We start from the raw sequence: 19,321 nt of genomic DNA, 5'->3' as shown, positions 1-19,321 counted from the left end.
CACCAGCAAAAGAACTACACAGTCCACTGCCTCCAGTAAAAACACCACCAACACTCTCATCCTGACTACCAGCACCAGCATCTCGCCCTCCCATATCGGATGAAGGACCCCTGCCAGTGATATTACTCACCTGGGCAACTCTACTTTCGATATCGGATGAGACTCATCATTCCGAGAGGGAAAGGACTCCTGTAGCAACACATGATCCACATCCTCAAAGAATTTTTCATCAAATTCCATAACCTCATCATCACTAAAGAAAGCAGACATGTCAATATCCAAAGCGTACTCGGGAACACCCCCAGCAACATTTGATGGACCAGAACCATCATTAGGCAAGGTATATATACGTTAAAACATTATTTTCTACCTTAGCATCCTCAGCAGCTTGAATAGTCCTCGCATGACGCTTACGACTAGAAGGAGCAACCCACTTCAGTTCCCAGGGATTGTAAGCCGGCAAATGTCTATACATATCGGGGAGCCCAGAAAGAATACCATCCACATCGTCTCAGCCATAAACATAGAGACCCACAACCCGAAAAGGAACTAAAAACCACTTTGAATCATTTGTCTAACAAAGAGTATAATTACTGGCATGGGGAGGATCCAAATCTGACAGGAGCAGAGGACCCTTCAAGGCATGGCGATATCGTGATATTCCCACTCCAAAGCCATCAAATTTCTCAAGATGTTGACACCAGTAGTTATCCACAAAGTTCTCGACAGTATAAACATCTTTCTAAGAAGGAATAAATTAATTCTTCTCATGATCGGTAACCTTACCCTGACTTCGGAGAGTGCATTCTCGGATGATCCGATAGAAATTACCATTTGGATGAAATATGCCTCGCTGGGGATTAAAATGGCAAAGCACATCGTACTGAAACGAGTCTAAGGGACAGCACAGGGAAAGGCGAAGTCCAGCCTCTAGCTGACCCTCAGTCACGATAATTTTGTTAGAACTACAAGGATGCTCGGTGATGTCTTTGGTTCGAACTCTGTCTTGCCCTTTCGGGCTAGCAAAACAAATTTGGAACTTTTGGATGCGATACTTGACCTTCAGATTCTCTAAATAGGCGGCATTAGACATCATGGACGGACGATTAGTGCCGGAAGGAGTAGTAACTGGTCTTTTATCAGCATTGTGAAAACCAAACAATCACAAAGGAAAAGAGATAGAAGAAACATGAACTGATAACAACTGTAAACGGAGAAAAAAGATTATCTAGATATGATGGTAGCAAAACTACAAAAGAAAAAAATTCTAAAGCGATAACGATGAACTGACGAAGCAGTAACAATGGCAACGCCATTAATATACCAAACATCCTTAAAAAAGGAGAAGGAGGAAATAACTCTTACCGTTTTCGAGATAGAGAATTCCTGCCAGACATGACATACAACAAAAAAATTCGGAACTCTGCAAAAGGAAAATAAAAACATTATTCTCTATCCCAAGAAGATCTTATATGGAACCTTTGGAAAATCAACGGGCGCCCCAATTCCAACGGGTAAAAAATACATTCTAAGCGAAGACGTGGCAAAAATCTTGGTACGTGGCGAAAAAGGTGGGACAGTTACAAGTTTTCGTCCCATCAGGACATCGGTGAGATGAAATGAAAAGGAGCAAATTGTGAGGGTAAAATACACAGTCGCCACGTTTCGACATCTCAAGGGATGATCTCATCATAAGATAACATGGAGGATGTACCGAATCATCATCTAAAAATGTGATTACATTTGAAATCGAGGTCTACTACACCATATGTATAACGCATGTAGGAAATAGTTAGATCACTCATATGGTCAAATCTAAAAAGATATCAAAACATTTAATAAAGGATCAGAGTAGGTGTGACATAGCTGTGATGAAAGTACATTGTGTCAGATACTCGGACGAAGGGCGATTAACATTATCCGAAGAAGGTGTAGTATGACAACCAAAAGAGGGAACAACACGATGAATGAACAAGGCGAGATATGTCGGAGCGAAGACTCGAACGATGCACCTCTAAGAAGAATAACAAAAGACCAGTCTGAGTAAAGACGAGATGTACGATAACGTCACCATCCGATCTACATCGGGTTGCACCTTCATGAGTCCAGTCTGTCTATAAATACCAGTCCATGTAGAAGGAAATGGATAGGTTATGCAAGTTTTAGATGGTCTTTATATAGATAATTCTAGAGAGATATTTAGAGAAGAAAATAGTGAAAAGTCTAAGTGGTATTTGTAATTCATCAAAGGGTAAGACCTTAATCAATAAAGAGATAGTTTTTTTTCCCGTGGATGTAGGTCTAAAAAGCCGAACCACGTAATATTCTTGTGTTCTTCTTTACTTTCATGTTCTTACATCTTATTTATATTGTAATCTTGAATGTTAGTAGTTTTATAGTTGTTAGATTTATTTGGGTGTGGTCATCAGAAAATATGCAACTACACATACCAAGAGTGGTATGAATCCATAGATTGCATACCTTAAGGCACGATATGATTTGGTGTATGCACATATGATTGAAGAATGTGGCCAAGTCTTGTATAAGTCCTATTATGTTGCAAGGTGAAACTAAAGTCACAAAGGGAAGGCATAAGGCTATAGTGATGATCACTGAGATAATTTGGGAAGAATCATTACTTGCGTACACTTAAGCGCAAATGATTCAAGTGAAATTCAAGCCTAATTTAGGGAATTGGGAAGAGGAATTGGCAAGATGAATTTCCAAGTTATATTTGGGTATTGTTATGTGATTGTAGTGCGACTTGGAGCATAAGCCAACGTGACAACAAAAATACAAGATATCAGGATCAATGACAAGGCAGTAAGCTAAGTGAATGGCATATCGTACTAGGAAGAAAAGGTTTTGCAAAAAAAAAACCCAAACAAATTTGTTGACTTCTGAGATAGGATCGAAAGTGTACAAGGCAAGAAAACAAGTATAGAGCGTATACTTTGTTGCGTTCAACGAAGATGTTGAACACATTGGGTGAGAGAGGTTTGTTAGCGTTCGCAAAAGTGAAGCGCAGAGATTGCGAAAAACTGAAGTCAGTGGCCTTCCCAATAAAAATGCATAGTCCGACGATGTAGCGCCAACATGGCCGAGATAAGAAAGGATATTTAGGACATGCAATGCTATGCGATAGTGTTTCATATCCTTCATTCAGAGATAAGCCTTCTCAAGAAAGGAATTAGGGATGCAAAGCTAGTAATAGGATGACTTAGGGATTGGCCCAAGCATTAGCCAAGGCTTGTCCAATGCATAAGTGACGTTACCAAATACACCATTGATGATTATTGCTCTTAAATCGAATTCAAGTGATGCATATGAAGTATGAAGTTGAACTAAGTAAGGAAAGACTCAATTGGCATGATATTTAGATGTTGGCATCAAAATAAGCAAAGTACATGGCCGGGATAAATGTGGCGCAACCATTGCCGAACTTGGCAGAGGCCAAGTTGGATGAAGCGCAACTGTTGCCATATTTGGCAGAGGCAAAATTGAGTAAAGAGCAACCATTGCCGAATATTGGCACGAGCCAAGTTTAGTGCAGCGCAATGATTTTCGGATTTAAGTTCAACCTGTCAGCTACGAGTGTGTGTGCATCACAGGCATGCCAGGATTTATAAATAAGTTTTGCATATTCTAACCACCAAGAACAGATGTGGCGTCATTTGTCTTGACAACACAAAATGTGGCAGTTAGAAAGCAGATTGACGGTTAGGAAAACTACCCTATGGGACACATGGTTGTTTCTTCCGCTTGCAAGTGCTGTGCACGGGTTTTGTCTTTGTAACTACCGTATAAATAGTGCAAGAGGCATTATAAAGAAGTAGGAGATGGTTTGTTTTTTTTTTTTTGTATCATGTTTGAGAGAATATGGCATCACCAAGAGGGTGATGACCTGTTTTATTCCAAGTTATGATCAACTTTTGTAATCTTCCTTCAGTGCAATAAAATAGGTTTGTTGCAGTATATTTTTGTGTTCATTTTGTTACTGATTTTGTAAGTTGTTCAATTGGAATTGATGCATGGCAAACCTCTTACTCTTATGGTGGCATAAAGAGTTAGAGGGAAAGAAGATGAAGTATTTCGTTGCGTAAAGCCTTAAGAGTGAAGGAAGATACATATTTTGATGCAAATATGCAAGGTTGAGTACTTATAGGTGGAGTTAATTTACTGAACCACGGAGTATTTTCGGTCATGTCTTATAAAAATTTTAGGCAATTAAACTAACACGTGACATACAGATTTTTGTACTAGTTTAATTAAAATTTTAATACCGAGAAAGAAACGAAAAGAATAAAACACTAAATGATACTAATAAAAAAGGAAACAAAATCACGTTACCACTTCATTGTGTGACCACATGAGGTTCTCTTATCTTTTTTATGGGACCTTAATGACTCTGAAGAGTATAGGAAAAGTAGTCCGATGCTTCTGACCACAACTAAGTTGTCTTTGTTAGGAGATTTTTCTCATAGATAAATCATCTTTGAAACATGTGGTTCATACACTTAGGAGAAAGTTCTGCCTATGAACAATTTTTGGCAAAGTCAAGTTAGGTTAGTCTTCCCAAAGAAATATCTTTGTGATAAGCAGAGGTGTAAAATGTGCTGGCACGGCACAACACAGTGCATTTAGAGGCCAGTCTGCCGTGTTGTGTTGTGTCGTATTTGAGGGTGTGCTGTGTCGTGCTATGTTGTGCCTGACAAATTTATTTTACATTTTTTCAAACTAAATATTTTCAACATATTTAGATATTATATGTGTTGTTATTGAAATAAGTCGACATAATTAATATAAAATGTCAAAAAATTGTTGAAATAAATACTCTTTTGTGAAATATATGTTGTGTATAATATTGCGTAGTGTTTTATACATGATATGACGTGCTTTATTAACGTGTTGTGCCACGTGTTTATCCTGGCTCAACACAGCATAGTAAGCTAACGTGATGTGCCGTGCTAGGATGATTCACGTGATGTGCCGTGTTGTGCCCGTGCCCAGTTTACACCCCTAGTGATAAGGTTTCGAGATAAAATCCTCTTCGTGAATTGTGGTTCATACGATTGTGATCGAAGTCAAGTCAATAATGTTCCTCATGCATAGATTGGCTAAATAAAAACCCTCTCATGCAGCTAGTTGCTTAGAATTGTTATGGGAACAGAGTCTTGGAAGCACAACAATAATTTGCAGTCTCTGGTTTTCTTTTGTCCCTTTGGATTTTTTTCCCTTTTCTCTGCTGTCAAGCAGGTCATAAAAACAAAACAATACAGAAAATCTTCCCTCTCATTGTTTCGAGTCTTTGGATAGCAAGAGCGCTTTGTAACGCATTCACCATCGATCATTGCTTAAGTAAGTCTTTTCCACATCCTCTTTGTCATTAATTTACCAGTTTACTTTTCTTTTTTTTTTGTGTGTTTTTTTTAATATGAGTTCCTTCTTCTTCTTCTTCTTCTTTTTTTTTTTAATTTTTTTAATTTATTTATTTATTATTATTATCAGTTTTTGTGATGTGTTGATATTAGTAATCATCTCGTATCTATGGTCAACTTTTAACTTCTTTGTTTCCTTTGAAGCAATTATCTTGATCAACATATGTTCATAAAAAGGTCGATTATTCTTTTAGAAAATGATCACCCATATTTACGATGACGATGATATTTTTATATATATACATATGTAGACCCTGAATTATCCTCCCCAATTAGACCTGAAACCTTCGAGTTGTCATGGCTTCTAAGGCAGCCACAAATTTCAAATTCTAAACATGTGTTTGATTTTTATGAACCTAATTTAAGGATAATTTGGGAAATTTTTATCGATGATAAGCATAATTTAGAGAATAGGCGATCTACAACTATAACACCCATATCTTGTGCTCTAAGATTTTAGTTTTGAAAATATAATTCGATCATTTTGATAGATTTGCGTCTTCGAAAAGAGATAAAATATAATGGATTTAGCAAAAAAAAAGCGTCTTCGAAAAGAGATGCTCCTATGACTGAGTAGTGATTTCCCTGAAAATTCTTCATATATATGCAACAATAACTGTAAATCCTAGATCTATTTTTATGATGAAGATTAACTAGATCTAACATGTGGCGAACCTCCAATGTACTTTTATCGTGATAACCAAACACGAAAAAATCATTAAAAAATACTATATAAGTACATATAAAATTGTCTTAATAGCGAGGATAAAAATAGCTCTAATAGCGAAAAAAATATCCGTAATTCAACACAGAAGCAGTTTTTGAGCTTTGGACTTTCGTACAAAATTTTGAAAGACAAATGTTTCATCCGATCATCCCCTCTCATATCAGTCAAAGACATCCGATGGATATAATACTTATAACCTCTTTCCATGAATATACATTAAATTCCTTTATAATTATGATCAGAAATTTCATACTATACATTATGAATTTACAGTGATTGAATTTCTTCATTAAGAAAAACAAATTAATACGAATATTTTAAAAGATTTAAATTTATATCTTTTGCTGTTACAAACATGATATAACTTACATTATTATTGTTCATACAAAATCATCCAAGATTTTAAAATTAATATAATCCACCACACAGGTACTAATGTAGTCAAACTTATGGAAACAATTATCGCTAAAGAAATATTTTTCTGCATGTGAGTAGGAAATTTTGTACTGATAGATTTTTTTATATCTAACACATGTAACCACCCCTTATTTTTTATGTCTGTAAAAAGAAGCCAGAGGTGGATCAATAAAGAACACATAAGAATTCTTTTTCAAGTAATTAAACCAGATAACAACTATTTATGTACTTTCTTTATCTGTTACAATGAACAATATTGAAATGCTAATGTTTGCAAGATGGATTTTTGATACAATCCGAAAATATTGCATAATAATCCAAGCCTGGCCGAGTTCATGATATTTTGGTTTGACTCATCAAGAAAAAATACAACACACTGATAAATTTATCTAGCACGATTTAATTTTAATAATAATTATTTAATCCATTACAATTTAAACCAAATTTATTTATTTTTTTACATGTGACTTTTAAATCTAAAATTTCTTATGGGTGAAACTCGGTCTACCAAGATTTCAGAAATAGTAAAACACAATTATTAAATTAGATAAATATCGAACTACAGTTTTCCAATTTTTATTGGATATTTACTCGAACTGCACATTGCACAGCCTCATGCAGTGCCGCTACTACACTAGTTATTTCTAGCTGAAAACAAAGAAAACAACTCCTAAATCAATGATGTTTGATATTATTAAAGACAAGAGACCTTTGTTCATATCTATTTTTATAAGAGGGGAAGAGAGAGAGAAACAGGAGGAATACAATGTGTAGTTAAGTAAACAAAAATAAGAATAAAATAAGGTGAAAACCAGGCCTATTTTTTTAGGGTTACAAATCTAGGCCAGTTTTTTTTCACTTAATAAAACTGGGCCGGTTTGACCATTTTATTGAAAAAAGGCTAACAACAATTATCTACCTTTTTACCACCGTTAGTGTAGGATAAAAAGACTTTTAAGTCCTTCACTCGTTGACTTTCTTGTTGACTCGGTACGGTCTGTACATATCACTATAAATACACGTCACACCATATGTACACGTCACCATTTATTTGCCATATGTAACTCCTAGATTGGCCCCGACCACTTTCACTACAGAACACCATCTCGGTCTACTGCACCAGTAACATACCAATTTAAAGTGGTGTTTCATTATATTCCATCTACCCAATTGAAAAAATTAGAAGCAGAATTAGTGTTTGCTGGTGATATTGGAGACAAATCTTACACAGAGGGGAGCTTAAGTGGCGTTTCATAATATTCCAGTAGCGTCATTCGTATTCAAAGAAACTGTGATTAGATCTTCAATTTTAGCTTCTAGTCGTGGCCCAAACTTTACAAAACCAGAAATTCTCAAACCTGACGTTATCGCAACGGGTCTTAGTATCTTGGTTGCTTGGACCGGAATTACTTCTCCATCAGGTTTAGAAGTTGAGAAATTCGGGTCGCCTTTGGTATATTAGCAAGAAGTATATATAACCATCCTACCATAACCACCCAGCAACACCATCATCCCCGCCACCACTACCATCACCAACCACCACCACCATATCCACCATCAATATATACCATCACCACCAACCAGCACCACCCATCATCATCAGCTTCATAACTATCATTGTCACCACTAACTACCAATACTAGCAACCAACACCATATCCACCAACCAAAAATTTGGTTTTATCGTAAACTTACTGTTTCATCATTAAAATCTTTGGTTTCATGATAAAAAAAAAGGCAAAAATAAGTTGAAACCAATTTTAGTTTCATTATAGAATTTGATGAAACATCATAGAATTTAATGAAACCAATTTGGTTTCATCGTAGAATTTGATGAAAACAATTTTGTTCGTGATTTTTGTACAAATTCTTATAATTTTTATAATGACACCAGAAGATGAAATTAAGAAATCCATAATAACTTTAAAACAGATTTGTTCAAGAATTATTGTATCTCCATTGCAAAAGGTGAAAATCTTAAAAGATCATCACTAGAGGTGTAAACTAGGTTGTGCTAGCACTGGCACAGCCCAACACAGTAGGTGAGTTAGCCCATAGCTTACTTCGGCACACTGGCACAACACAACAAGTGGCACGGATAAACACGTGGCACATCAAGCTAATAAATCACGTCATATCATGTATAAAACACTACACAATACTGTACAATATAACATATATTTTTGTATATTCAAAAGAAAAGTGTTTATTCTAACCATGTTTTGACATTTTGTCTTCGTATGCCGAATTATTTCAATAACAACATATATAATATCTAAATATGTTGAAAATAGTTATTTTTAAAGATATAAAAGAAATGTCCCAGGCACGACACAACACGCCCTCGAGCGCGACACAACAAGGCACGCCTTAATTTCTGGCACGACACATAGCATGGAGGGATCGCCTCTAAATGGGTTGGGCTGGGCTGTGCTGTATCAACACATTTTACACCTTTAAGCTTGACGCCTAAATTAAAAAAAATCACTAAATTTTTACCTCAACCGCAATTGTCAAAGTCATAAAGGAAGATAACATGGCTAAATGAGGGAAAAAGAGACAATCTAAATTGGACTTTCTGCATGATCTTGGGTCCTATTGTTCACATTATTTTCTGCAAGATTGGAGATCAACTTTAGGTAATTATTATCTATAATTATTCGTCACAGCTCAGCTTATTGCGAGACTCCCATCCAATTCTTGTAAACTACTTTCTGTTGATGATGATTAATAATAGTATTCTTTTAATTAAAAAAAAGGTTAATTATCTAATCAAATCTGTATAACATATTTGACATAAATAATGTTTGTTAAAAATAATCAACACCCTCAATCAATTTTAAAAGAAAAAACCATCATCTTATGTATTTTTTCTTTTTATAGATTATGTTTATGAAGTTCTAGGAGAATGGTTTTCGCAAAATAATTAAAAGCTTAGTTAATTCCATTTCAATTGACGTTGTTGTGGAATTTCTTTAAGGAAACAATTAGAATATACACCCCGATCAATTTTGATGTAATCATGATTAAGAATAATTTATTTTAGCGGAAATAATAGTTAGAGTTTTTTTTTTTGGGGGGGGGTGGGGTGGGGTGGGGGGGATCGGAGTAAGAATTCAGGTTTATACATAATTGTTCAATTTTGAGAATACTAAAAGAGCAATTATAATTAATCTTATGTATGATCAAGAAAAAAAAAGGTTAGGGTGTATTTTGATTTTGAGCAAGAAGATCTAAGTTTTATTGTTAGCAAATAATTAAGACTTAGTTGGTTTTTCATTTTACCTTTTGTTTTTTTATATTAATTTAAATTTTTTGGACTAGGGTTAATAAAAGTGTGGGATATATTCTGGAGAAGCCTAAAAAAATACTTCTCCCACAATATTTTCAGTAGGTCAATATTATAAAATCGTAGCTTTGTCCTATTATGATTTATGAGTATTTGTATGATAATGCTTATTTATCACGATGATCAATTATCAACACAATTTTTTTTTCATATCATCATGTTTTTGTTAGGATATTTTTTTTCTTCAAAAACACTAAATTTTGGGTAGGATTATATATGATATTTTCTTTCCCTTTTCTGGGTTAGGATAAAGATAAAAATAATAAAAAATTGATTTTTATTACTCCTTACGTTCTATTTTACTTGATGTGGTAAAGTTTTTCACGCAGGTTAAGAAACATCAAAGAGAGTTAAATTTTCCCAATTATACCCATATTAATACCTTAATTTTTTTTTTAAATAACCTAGTTTTTCGTTTGTAGATTCTAGGGAAAGTTATCAATCTCGTTGCAATTTATTTGGGATGTCCAAATTTTTATGGATTTGGGTATACATCCTCCATGAAATTTGTTTAGAAATTAAAGTAAATTTTATTTATTTATTACGATGAAAATTTATGCTCCAGTGTGATTCCAAAGCAAAGGGTAAACAAAATAAATCCTAAAACATCAAGTAAAATGGAATGGAGGGAGTATATATTTTATGGTTGATTAAGGAACCGATAAAAGAAGTTAGTAAAATCATTTTGTTTTATACCCACTTTTCTGAGTGTGCACAAAATTGGACACAAATGTATAATAGAAGTTTGACGGGGATCACATCTAATCTCCCCACTTATATCGGATTGTCATAAATGGTAAAACTAAATTACGGTTATATGATGTGGAGGCATAAGAACGAATATCAAGCTTTTTGTGGGTGGTTATTCCCATCATGCCGATAAGAGATCCGAAACAAGATGACCCATTTTCACCACCCAAAATATGGTAATTAAAACAACACACTATAGAATAGGAGAAAATGTTTGATGGGTACATTTAGAAGGGAGAATGTTGGATAAACTTCAACATTAAGCCTAAGGTAATCTCTAACAAGTTGGTTAGGATAAGAAAAGGTAATTGATGTAATCCTAAAGGAATTAGGAGTCATCTAGTTTTAAGAAAAGGAAAAACATGTAATAAGAAAATAGGATTAGGAAAAGGATGTTCTAGTTCTATATATATGATCATCAAAATTTTGGTTTGATCATAAGAAAGATTAAGAGCTTTGTGTTTAGTTTTGAGTTATTTTCTAAACATTAATAAAGAGAGTTGTCTTTATTCAAAGCTAATATTTGTCTTTAAGTTACTTTAATTATAACTCCACCAACACCTGCGTCGTTGACATTATTTGAGGCACCATCACAGTTCAATTTACTAAACCTTGCCTAGGAAAGATACATGGGACAACAATCTCCACAATCCTAGTCTCTCGTTTTTCAAGTCTGCCGGAAGCACTGAAATACTCCTTTGAGCTTTTTATGGCTCTAGCAAAGATCTTTGATGGAAGGGACACCTTCTTATTCACCATAACTGTTTGTAAAAATTCACTATAAAACTTTTGTTAATCAAACATAAAAATTGTTATACTTAAAGATTGGAGATGATATTGATCACCACCATATCATGATATTTGTTTTTTATAGAATCATATTTAATCATATACTTTTACTTAATATATTAGGTTAGCCATATTTTAGTTTAATCGTACTAGGTGACTGTCGTTCATCGCACCCCTGATCATCTAAACGCTGAGGATAAAATGGTAAACTTATTGTGTGTGAGTCCACGCATGTGGGGTACGTATTAACGGTTTTTTTTCTCTAGGATGGATAACTTAATTTTTCTTCAGGACGGTTTTTTACCCCACCATAATGTGGGTTGTACAAGGAGCGGACAGACCGGCGTAAAACTTATGTCCTATATTTATGAGATTTCTCTCTAGTCGATCCGGTACTCGTTACTGGAAAAGACTTTGATTTCGATTTCGGATAACTTAATTTTTTCCTGTCGTGAAATAGATCCCAGTAAATTAGTGAAAACCGGCATCATATCAAGTTTCCATTTTTCTTCTTCACTAACAAAAGGTACTTTTGATGCATCCTTTTAATGTGGACTAGTATTCGGTAAATTAAAAGTTGTAGACATGACATTTAATGTATGTTATTTCAATATGGTTTAGATATTAATTTCTACTTTTACTTTTAATATTTTCCTTTCATATTTACTAATTAACTTTTAAGTAAGGTAGACTATCTTTGCAGCACAAGGTGAACTCTACCATGAAGTTGACATGAAATTTTCTAGATTGACAATGCAATAATCGTTAACAAATTTAAATTGCAAAGAAACCGTTCGTGTTTTTCTTCAAGGTCCAAGTGTTAGGTTAAGGGTAAATTAGTGATCAAGAATTAACGATGATTTTTGATGGATTTTATAAGTTAAATATGTACCCGATAGATTTATATTTAGAATTGTACATACTGCAGTGCATGGATTAGGCAGAATCTATGTTTTGAAAGGTGCACTAAGCGTATGACTGGCGTCTGGTAAAAAAGGCGCCCAGATGTCAAACTATGATCAAATTTGTTTTATTTTTTTTTCTGGACAGCTTTGGTGCCTTAGAAGCACTTAAGCGTTAGGCGAGGCGAGGCGCCTTACAACATAAGGAAGTATGCAACATAGATCTGTCGGCCTGGTTTAGGTTCACAAATCCTTCTATCGTTTTTTTTTTTCGTTTGTTGCGTCTGGTATACACTATTCAAAGTATAACTTAAGGTGAAACTTTTTCAGAGAAGGAGCCAAGGAGGCAAAAGGCGTGCGATGGCTGAACCAGTCATCGGATTCATGGTAGAGAAGTTCTGTACTTACGTGGGCAAAAATTATATTTCTGGGTTCTTTGGATTCGAGAAAGAGTTTGATAAATTGAAAAAGAGTATTTCTTTTCTGAAACCCTTCGTCATTGATCTGCAAGAATCTAAAAACCAGAACAGCCGTAACAGTGAAGTTGTCAAGACTCTTGTGGAAAAATTTAGGGAGTTGATTTATGAAGCAGATGATATACTAGTTGACTGTGAAATTCATGCGGATTACCACAGAGATCCTAACCCTCTGATTACCAGTCTTCACAATGGCGACTTTCGTCATCGAACAAAGAGAAGACTGGAGGAAATTAATGAGGAAATTAGTGAGATGCAGAATACAATCTTTAACTACTGCCTTCCTTCCATGTTTAAGCAAATCAATGCGCCAGAGGGAAGTAACAAATGTGCCACCAACAGCCGGTGGACTTCCTCTATACTAATTAAATCCGAGATTGTGGGCCTGATCAGAGATGTAAGACAGATAAAAGAATGGATCCTTGCAAAAAACGATGAGTTACACCTAGTTGCGATTGCGGGCATGGGAGGTTTGGGAAAGACAACCCTTGCGAAGAAGGTATTTAACGATAAACAAGTACGTGCTCATTTTAAGAAGAGGATTTGGGTTTCTGTCTCTAAGCCTGTTGACGTGGTGAGAATCATGAAGACCATCTTGCAAGAGTTAAGTATCACAGACTATAGTAGTGACTCTTATCCGGCAACATTACTGCTAAAAATCAAAGAAGCTCTCAACAAAACAACGTATCTTATCATTATGGATGATGTATGGGGCATTGAAAAAGGCTGGTGGGCACAGATGCTTAATGGATTAACACAAGATGGGAGATACAACAGTTGCATCATAATTACCACAAGAAATGAAGAAATTGCAAAGCGCATGGGAGTCGGAGAATTAAGAATTCACAGACCAAATCTCCTTAGTGATGAGGATAGTTGGTCATTGTTATGCAAAGTTGCATTCTCTACAGGAATCTGTCAGCATCACCAGTTACAAAAAGTGGGGAAACAAATTGCAAAGAAATGTGGTGGCCTCCCTCTAGCAATCAAGGCAATAGGAGGGTTGTTGTCAACAAAATCAAGCTCCCTATCTGAGTGGAAGAAGATTTTTGATGATTTTCGTGATAAATTGGCAGAGGTTAGTGCGGATACTGATGATTCCGTAGTTGCTTCTCTACAACTTAGTTATGATGATTTACCTAGTCGTCTGAAGCAGTGTATACTATGTTTTTCAATTTATCCTGAAGATTTCCGAATAAGAGCTAAACAGTTGGTGTATTGGTGGGCTGGAGAAGGTTTTATTGTCCCAGGAGGTAACAGTAAAACAACACTTCAAGTAGCAAAAGACTGTTTTTCTGAATTATTCAGTAGATGCCTTATTGAACCTGTTGATGGTAGGGCAGTTGGCGATGACGATTTTTTTGAATGCAAGATGCATGATATGGTGCGGGATTTGATCATAATTGTCGCGAAGCAACAGGCATTTTGTAGCTTCGATGATGGCGACGGACTAGTATTTGATAAGGATACTCGTCATTTCGGCATTCCAAGAGGAGTCAGTATTCCCAGTACAGAATTTACCAATTCCAAGATTCGAGCCATGATACTATTAGATATGCTCAGTCCTTTCCAAACCTGGAAACAGAACTATAACTTAACAAAGGTCGATTCTCTGAGGGTGCTAGATCTCAGTTTTTGTAATCTGCAACCAATTCACGAGTTAGTAGAATGGATCAAATCACAGAAGCGCCTCACATATCTCAACCTTCATAGTACATCTTCAAGAGCAACCATGCCAGATTTTTTCAAATATCTCCCAAACCTCCAATATTTGATTATAAGTTGTAACAGTTATTTAAAGAGGATCTCCGTATCTTCTTTGCGAAAACTGATAGTTTTGGATCTATCACATTGTTATAAACTAGAATGCCCGGAGGGATTGGGAAATCTCATTAACCTTGAAGAGTTATCCGGTTTAAAGCTAGGAAGTTCAAGTGCTAGACTTCCAGATATTATCAACTTGCCCAAACTTAGAGTGCTAAGGCTAAGTACTGCGGGAGCTCCAAATGTTGATATGTTCAGACGTGACATGTGTGTACTCTCACAACTAGGTAATCTCCAGGTTTTATATATTAACTCTTTTTGTCCACTATGCCAGGAGGATATTAACAAGCAACTGGACCATCTTGAACCACCTGCATCTCTTGAAGAGTTATGTATTCATAATTACATGGGAGAAACTATGCCAGGATTTATCAAGCCAGAACTTCTACCAAAATTGCAGCACCTTACTATTAAGAATTCAAAACTGAAACACCTGACTCCTGACTTCTGGGGAACAAAAGAGAAAAGCTGGAACCTCGAGGCCTTATCTTTGATTGAATTGCCGAAGCTGGAAATGAATTGGGGGACTGTGAGACAAATGATGCCATTAATAAGTTATGCAGAGGTAAAAAAAGTGCCGATGTTGGAGTCTTTCCCTGGTAACATGTTTAAAATAAAATACAATGTTTGGAGGAAAATAGAAGAGGAAGATGCTAAACTTAGAGAAAATGCTGTGGATCTGATTGACGATGAGGACGAGGATGAGGACGAGGCAGAGCCTAGTCCCAAGAAGGAAAGAGTTACCTAGTTCTGTGGTGAGATGTTTAGTCTTAATCCTATCTTTAATTCAAGTTGTGTCTAGCGTGTTAGAGACTCATGAAGAGGTTTTTTCACTCGAAGGAGTTTTTCCTCGATCTAGTTCTCTTTGTTTTAGGAAAATAAGTTAGCTCGATTTTAAGTAGTAGAAATTCTATGTTATAAAAGTAAGGATCATCATTAATGAATAATAGTACAATATTGCTTTTTTTGTTTTTCTGAATCTTTGAGAGTTATCATTTTGTAGTCTAAAGTAGACATAATTGACCGGGCGTAAGGGGGCCTCCTGTATGTCGACTCCTTTTTAATTTGCCAGGAACGCTTCAATTGAAATTGGTTTTCAAATATTTATTTTTATTCCATCGCATTTCCTCAAATTTCCAAAACTTTCTTCCATTTTCTGTTATTCAATTATGTTTCTAATAGACACCCATTCTTATCAAACTCCGTCTAATCCACTGATTTTGGTTTAATTTGAAGCAATCGAGGGTGAAATCGATTCAGTTGATCAAATTTGATGGGGTATAAGTATAATTTGAGACCCCAAATCTTTGATTTAAAATCAATTTTGTGAAAGGATGATCAATGTTGATCCAATTTGATCTAATTAAATAAAACCTTTGGAAATTTGAATAGGCCACCATTTTTTTTTTGAAGGTTTTAGGTTCAAAAAATTGACAATTGATTCGTGTTTTGATTGAGTTGATGGTGTTTACCGGTAGTCGGAGGTTGTACCTCTTCGATTACTAAATCAATTTTGAAAATAAACGATCACTTCCTATTCAATTGAATCGATTAAAAAAAAAGTGTTGCGTGCAACCATATTTTAGCCCCACAGTGACAGTAAAAGGACTCCCTTCCGAAGAAGATGAATGATGGTCTACTATTAAAGAAGAAGCATGGCCCCTGGCGAGGCATTAAACTATTAGAGACTCCTGGAATGACACAAATAGGAAAAGAGATAGCTAGAAAATGTTGCGATTTGTCTCGTGCGGCAAGATCTATTTGGAGTCTAATGCATTCAAAAAATGTTGAAGGTTATAAACAGGGGAAACATATCGTTTGGTCCATTTATGTCTGGGCCTACATCATTCATTTGGTCCATAATAATTAAAAAAAACCAAACATACAATAATACCCTCCACTAACTGTTACCGCCAGAAACACAATAACTCCCTAAAAAAGTGTAAAACCTTCTCTCTCATTCAGTCTCTTCATCTTCCATTTTTAGAGAAAAACTGCAATCATTTCAATAATTGCTTCATCTTTTTCTTTTCATCTGAAAACCAAGAAAAAGAACAGATAACTAGTCGGAAAACAAAAAATTCATCTGCCGAAATCATTTCAATCTTCACAATCGAAATCAAAAATCAATCTTCGAAATAAGAAAAACAAAACTCAAAATCAAAAAACCTAGAAAAATTAGAGAAATCAAAACCCTAAAACGAGGAGATCGAGCAGAAATATAGTAGAATCATCTGCCGATGAAGAAGTTGAAGAAGGAAACAACCAATTATTTTTATTTGAATGAGTTAATCAAGTTGAAGAAGAACCAGTTTCAAAGAAACCGAAATCAAAAGAACCAGCGAAAGGTACAAAAAACCCTAATTCGAAGTACTAGAAGTTGATTTTTGATGTTTTATTGTTCTTCTGAAGTTGAATTTTCATATGAATGCATATGAATCATGTTTTATGCTATCTGCATGTTGATTTCAGTTATATTCAGTTATAGGTAGGGCATATCTTGTCGGAGTTTATTTTGTTGAATGAAGTTGTAAATCTATTTGATGAAGTTGTAAAATGAAGTTGTTAATCGCATATATCTTGCCAGAGTTCATCCTTTAGAATGAAGTTGTAGATCTATTTGATGTTTGATGAATAATAGGTCTTTCTTTGACTTAGTTCATTTTGTACAATGAAACTTTTTTTTCTTTGATGTTTCCTGGACTTCATTTTCTAGAATGAAGTCTAGAAAATTTGTAGATTTGGATGTTACAGTTCATAGAATGAACTTCATTTTGTAGAATGAAACATGTTTATTCTTTGATGTTTGATGGAATTTATTTTCAAGAATGATTTTAGCAATTGCTATCCTTTTTCTTTTTATTTTTGTCTTTTTTAATTTCCTAGAATTTTGATTTCTTATCAGGTAGAATCCATGAAATAATATTAAAAAAAAACAACGAGATTCCGGCTGAATTTTAGCCGAAGTTAACCGATTCCGACGAGTTTCCCGATGATAATTCATCTCAGCGAAAATATCGATATCGGCTTCTCTTTGGCCGAAAACAGAAAAATCGCCGAGAACTAGGCCGAGATTGACTACATTGAACAAACCCACAGAAGTCCCAAATGGAAGAAGCATTTTTTGGGGACTACTCCAAAATGGTGGGGGGCCTACTATTTGATAGGATATCTACCCTAAATTTTTAAGGGGTGTCCTAAAGTGCGGAAGTGACTAATCTACCCTTAACCTAATTTAATATAAAACCAATCTAATAACCACCTATATATATATATATATATATATATATATATAACCACCACCTCATCCCACCACCGTCTTCCACCGCCACCAACTCCGACTACCACCATAAACATATATATCGCTTAATTTAAATCATTAACATAGATATTCTCGCAAACCCATTACTTGTCATTCGTTTTTAGTTGAAAAAATGAGTAGTAATCATTAAAATGAGTAGAAAATGGAAGTTGCAGAGAGAAGTTCGGTTAGGAATTATCTGAAACACTTTGTCGAACTAGCCAAACTTAGCTTTAATGGAGTTTTTTATTTCGGAAAAAAGTTCGGTTACCTTGTAAAAAAAAATTCCCAGCCGAACTTTTATTTCGGTTACGTCGCAACTTTTTTTCTTTTTTTTCCTAGCCAAAAAAGTCGCAATTTTTTTCTCCTAACCGAACTTTTAATTCGGTCATGTCGCAACTTTTTTTCTTTTTTTTACTAGCCGAACTTTTAGTTCGGTTACGTCGCAATTTTTTTCTCCAAACCGAACTTTTCTCTGAAAAACTATATATTGAGTTTGGTTACATCGATTTTTTTTTCCCAGACGAACTTTTAGTTCGGTTACGTCGCAACTTTTTTTCCTAGACGAATTTTTCTCTGAAAGCAAAAACTCCATTAAAGATGAAAAACCTCCACTAAAATGGAGTTCGATTACCTGCATCTTCTGAACTAAGTAACCGAACTCTACATTCTAAACAGTTCAGTTACGTCGCAAGGCAGGTTAGGTAACCGAACCACTTTGACCTAGCCGAAATTTCTTCCTGAAATTTTCGATGTTTCCATTTTTTGCACAATTCAAGCTACATTGACTAAATTTGAGAATTACATGAGTACCCATAACTTCATCTTCTGGTTGTGGTTGATAAAATCCATCATTTGGTTCGTCACATTGAGTTTGGGGAAGATTTTTTTGGGTTCTTTGTTCATCTTTTGTTCTTCTTTCTCCCAATATTTCTGATTCTAACAAACCTATCATATTGTTAACTCACTAATCACTAACTAATTATTACACTAACACTAAGAAATCATTACATTAACACTAATTTGAGTTTCAAGGGCTTTTTTGGTATTAACAAAAAATTAGGATAAGGGATGACCCAACTTTACTTCCACTGTCCACCCATAGTAGTCCCCCCACAAAAAGGGAGTAGTCCCTAAAAAATCGTTCAAATGGAAAACCCACGGAAGCCAAATGGATGAAGACTAAGTCAACCCAATCTCAAAAGCGAAAATTAGGCGCAGGCCCAAAAAAAAATATTTTCTTACCGTCAGGCCCATAATTAATTTTGGATACGGTCGCACCCAATTTTTTTTAGAAATGCATAGTTACTCTATTACCCTCAGCGGTTTCGTCAGTTTCATTAACTGTT

General features: G+C 35.1%; 1 protein-coding gene across 3 annotated transcripts; it reads left to right on the top strand.

The window, feature by feature from the left end:
* Window positions 1–5,144: 5,144 nt before the first annotated feature.
* On the top strand, window positions 5,145–15,650 carry LOC113310534 (disease resistance RPP13-like protein 4). 3 transcript variants are annotated; one of them, XM_026559234.1, is made up of 3 exons: window positions 5,145–5,358; window positions 12,520–12,580; window positions 12,702–15,650. In XM_026559234.1, the coding sequence occupies exon 3, from the start codon at window positions 12,732–12,734 to the stop codon at window positions 15,417–15,419; it is 2,688 nt and encodes an 895-aa protein (XP_026415019.1). In that variant the 5' UTR covers window positions 5,145–5,358; window positions 12,520–12,580; window positions 12,702–12,731; the 3' UTR covers window positions 15,420–15,650. The 3 variants fall into 3 exon arrangements, with proteins under 3 accessions (XP_026415019.1, XP_026415017.1, XP_026415018.1); XM_026559232.1 differs by having other exon boundaries at window positions 12,520–12,612; XM_026559233.1 differs by lacking the exon at window positions 12,520–12,580.
* Window positions 15,651–19,321: the final 3,671 nt, after the last annotated feature.

This window comes from Papaver somniferum, chromosome 9 (genome assembly GCF_003573695.1).
Source record: "Papaver somniferum cultivar HN1 chromosome 9, ASM357369v1, whole genome shotgun sequence".
Lineage (NCBI taxonomy): Eukaryota > Viridiplantae > Streptophyta > Magnoliopsida > Ranunculales > Papaveraceae > Papaver > Papaver somniferum.
The sequence above is the reverse complement of the archived record's forward strand: the minus strand, read 5'-3'. Positions and strand labels throughout refer to the sequence as shown.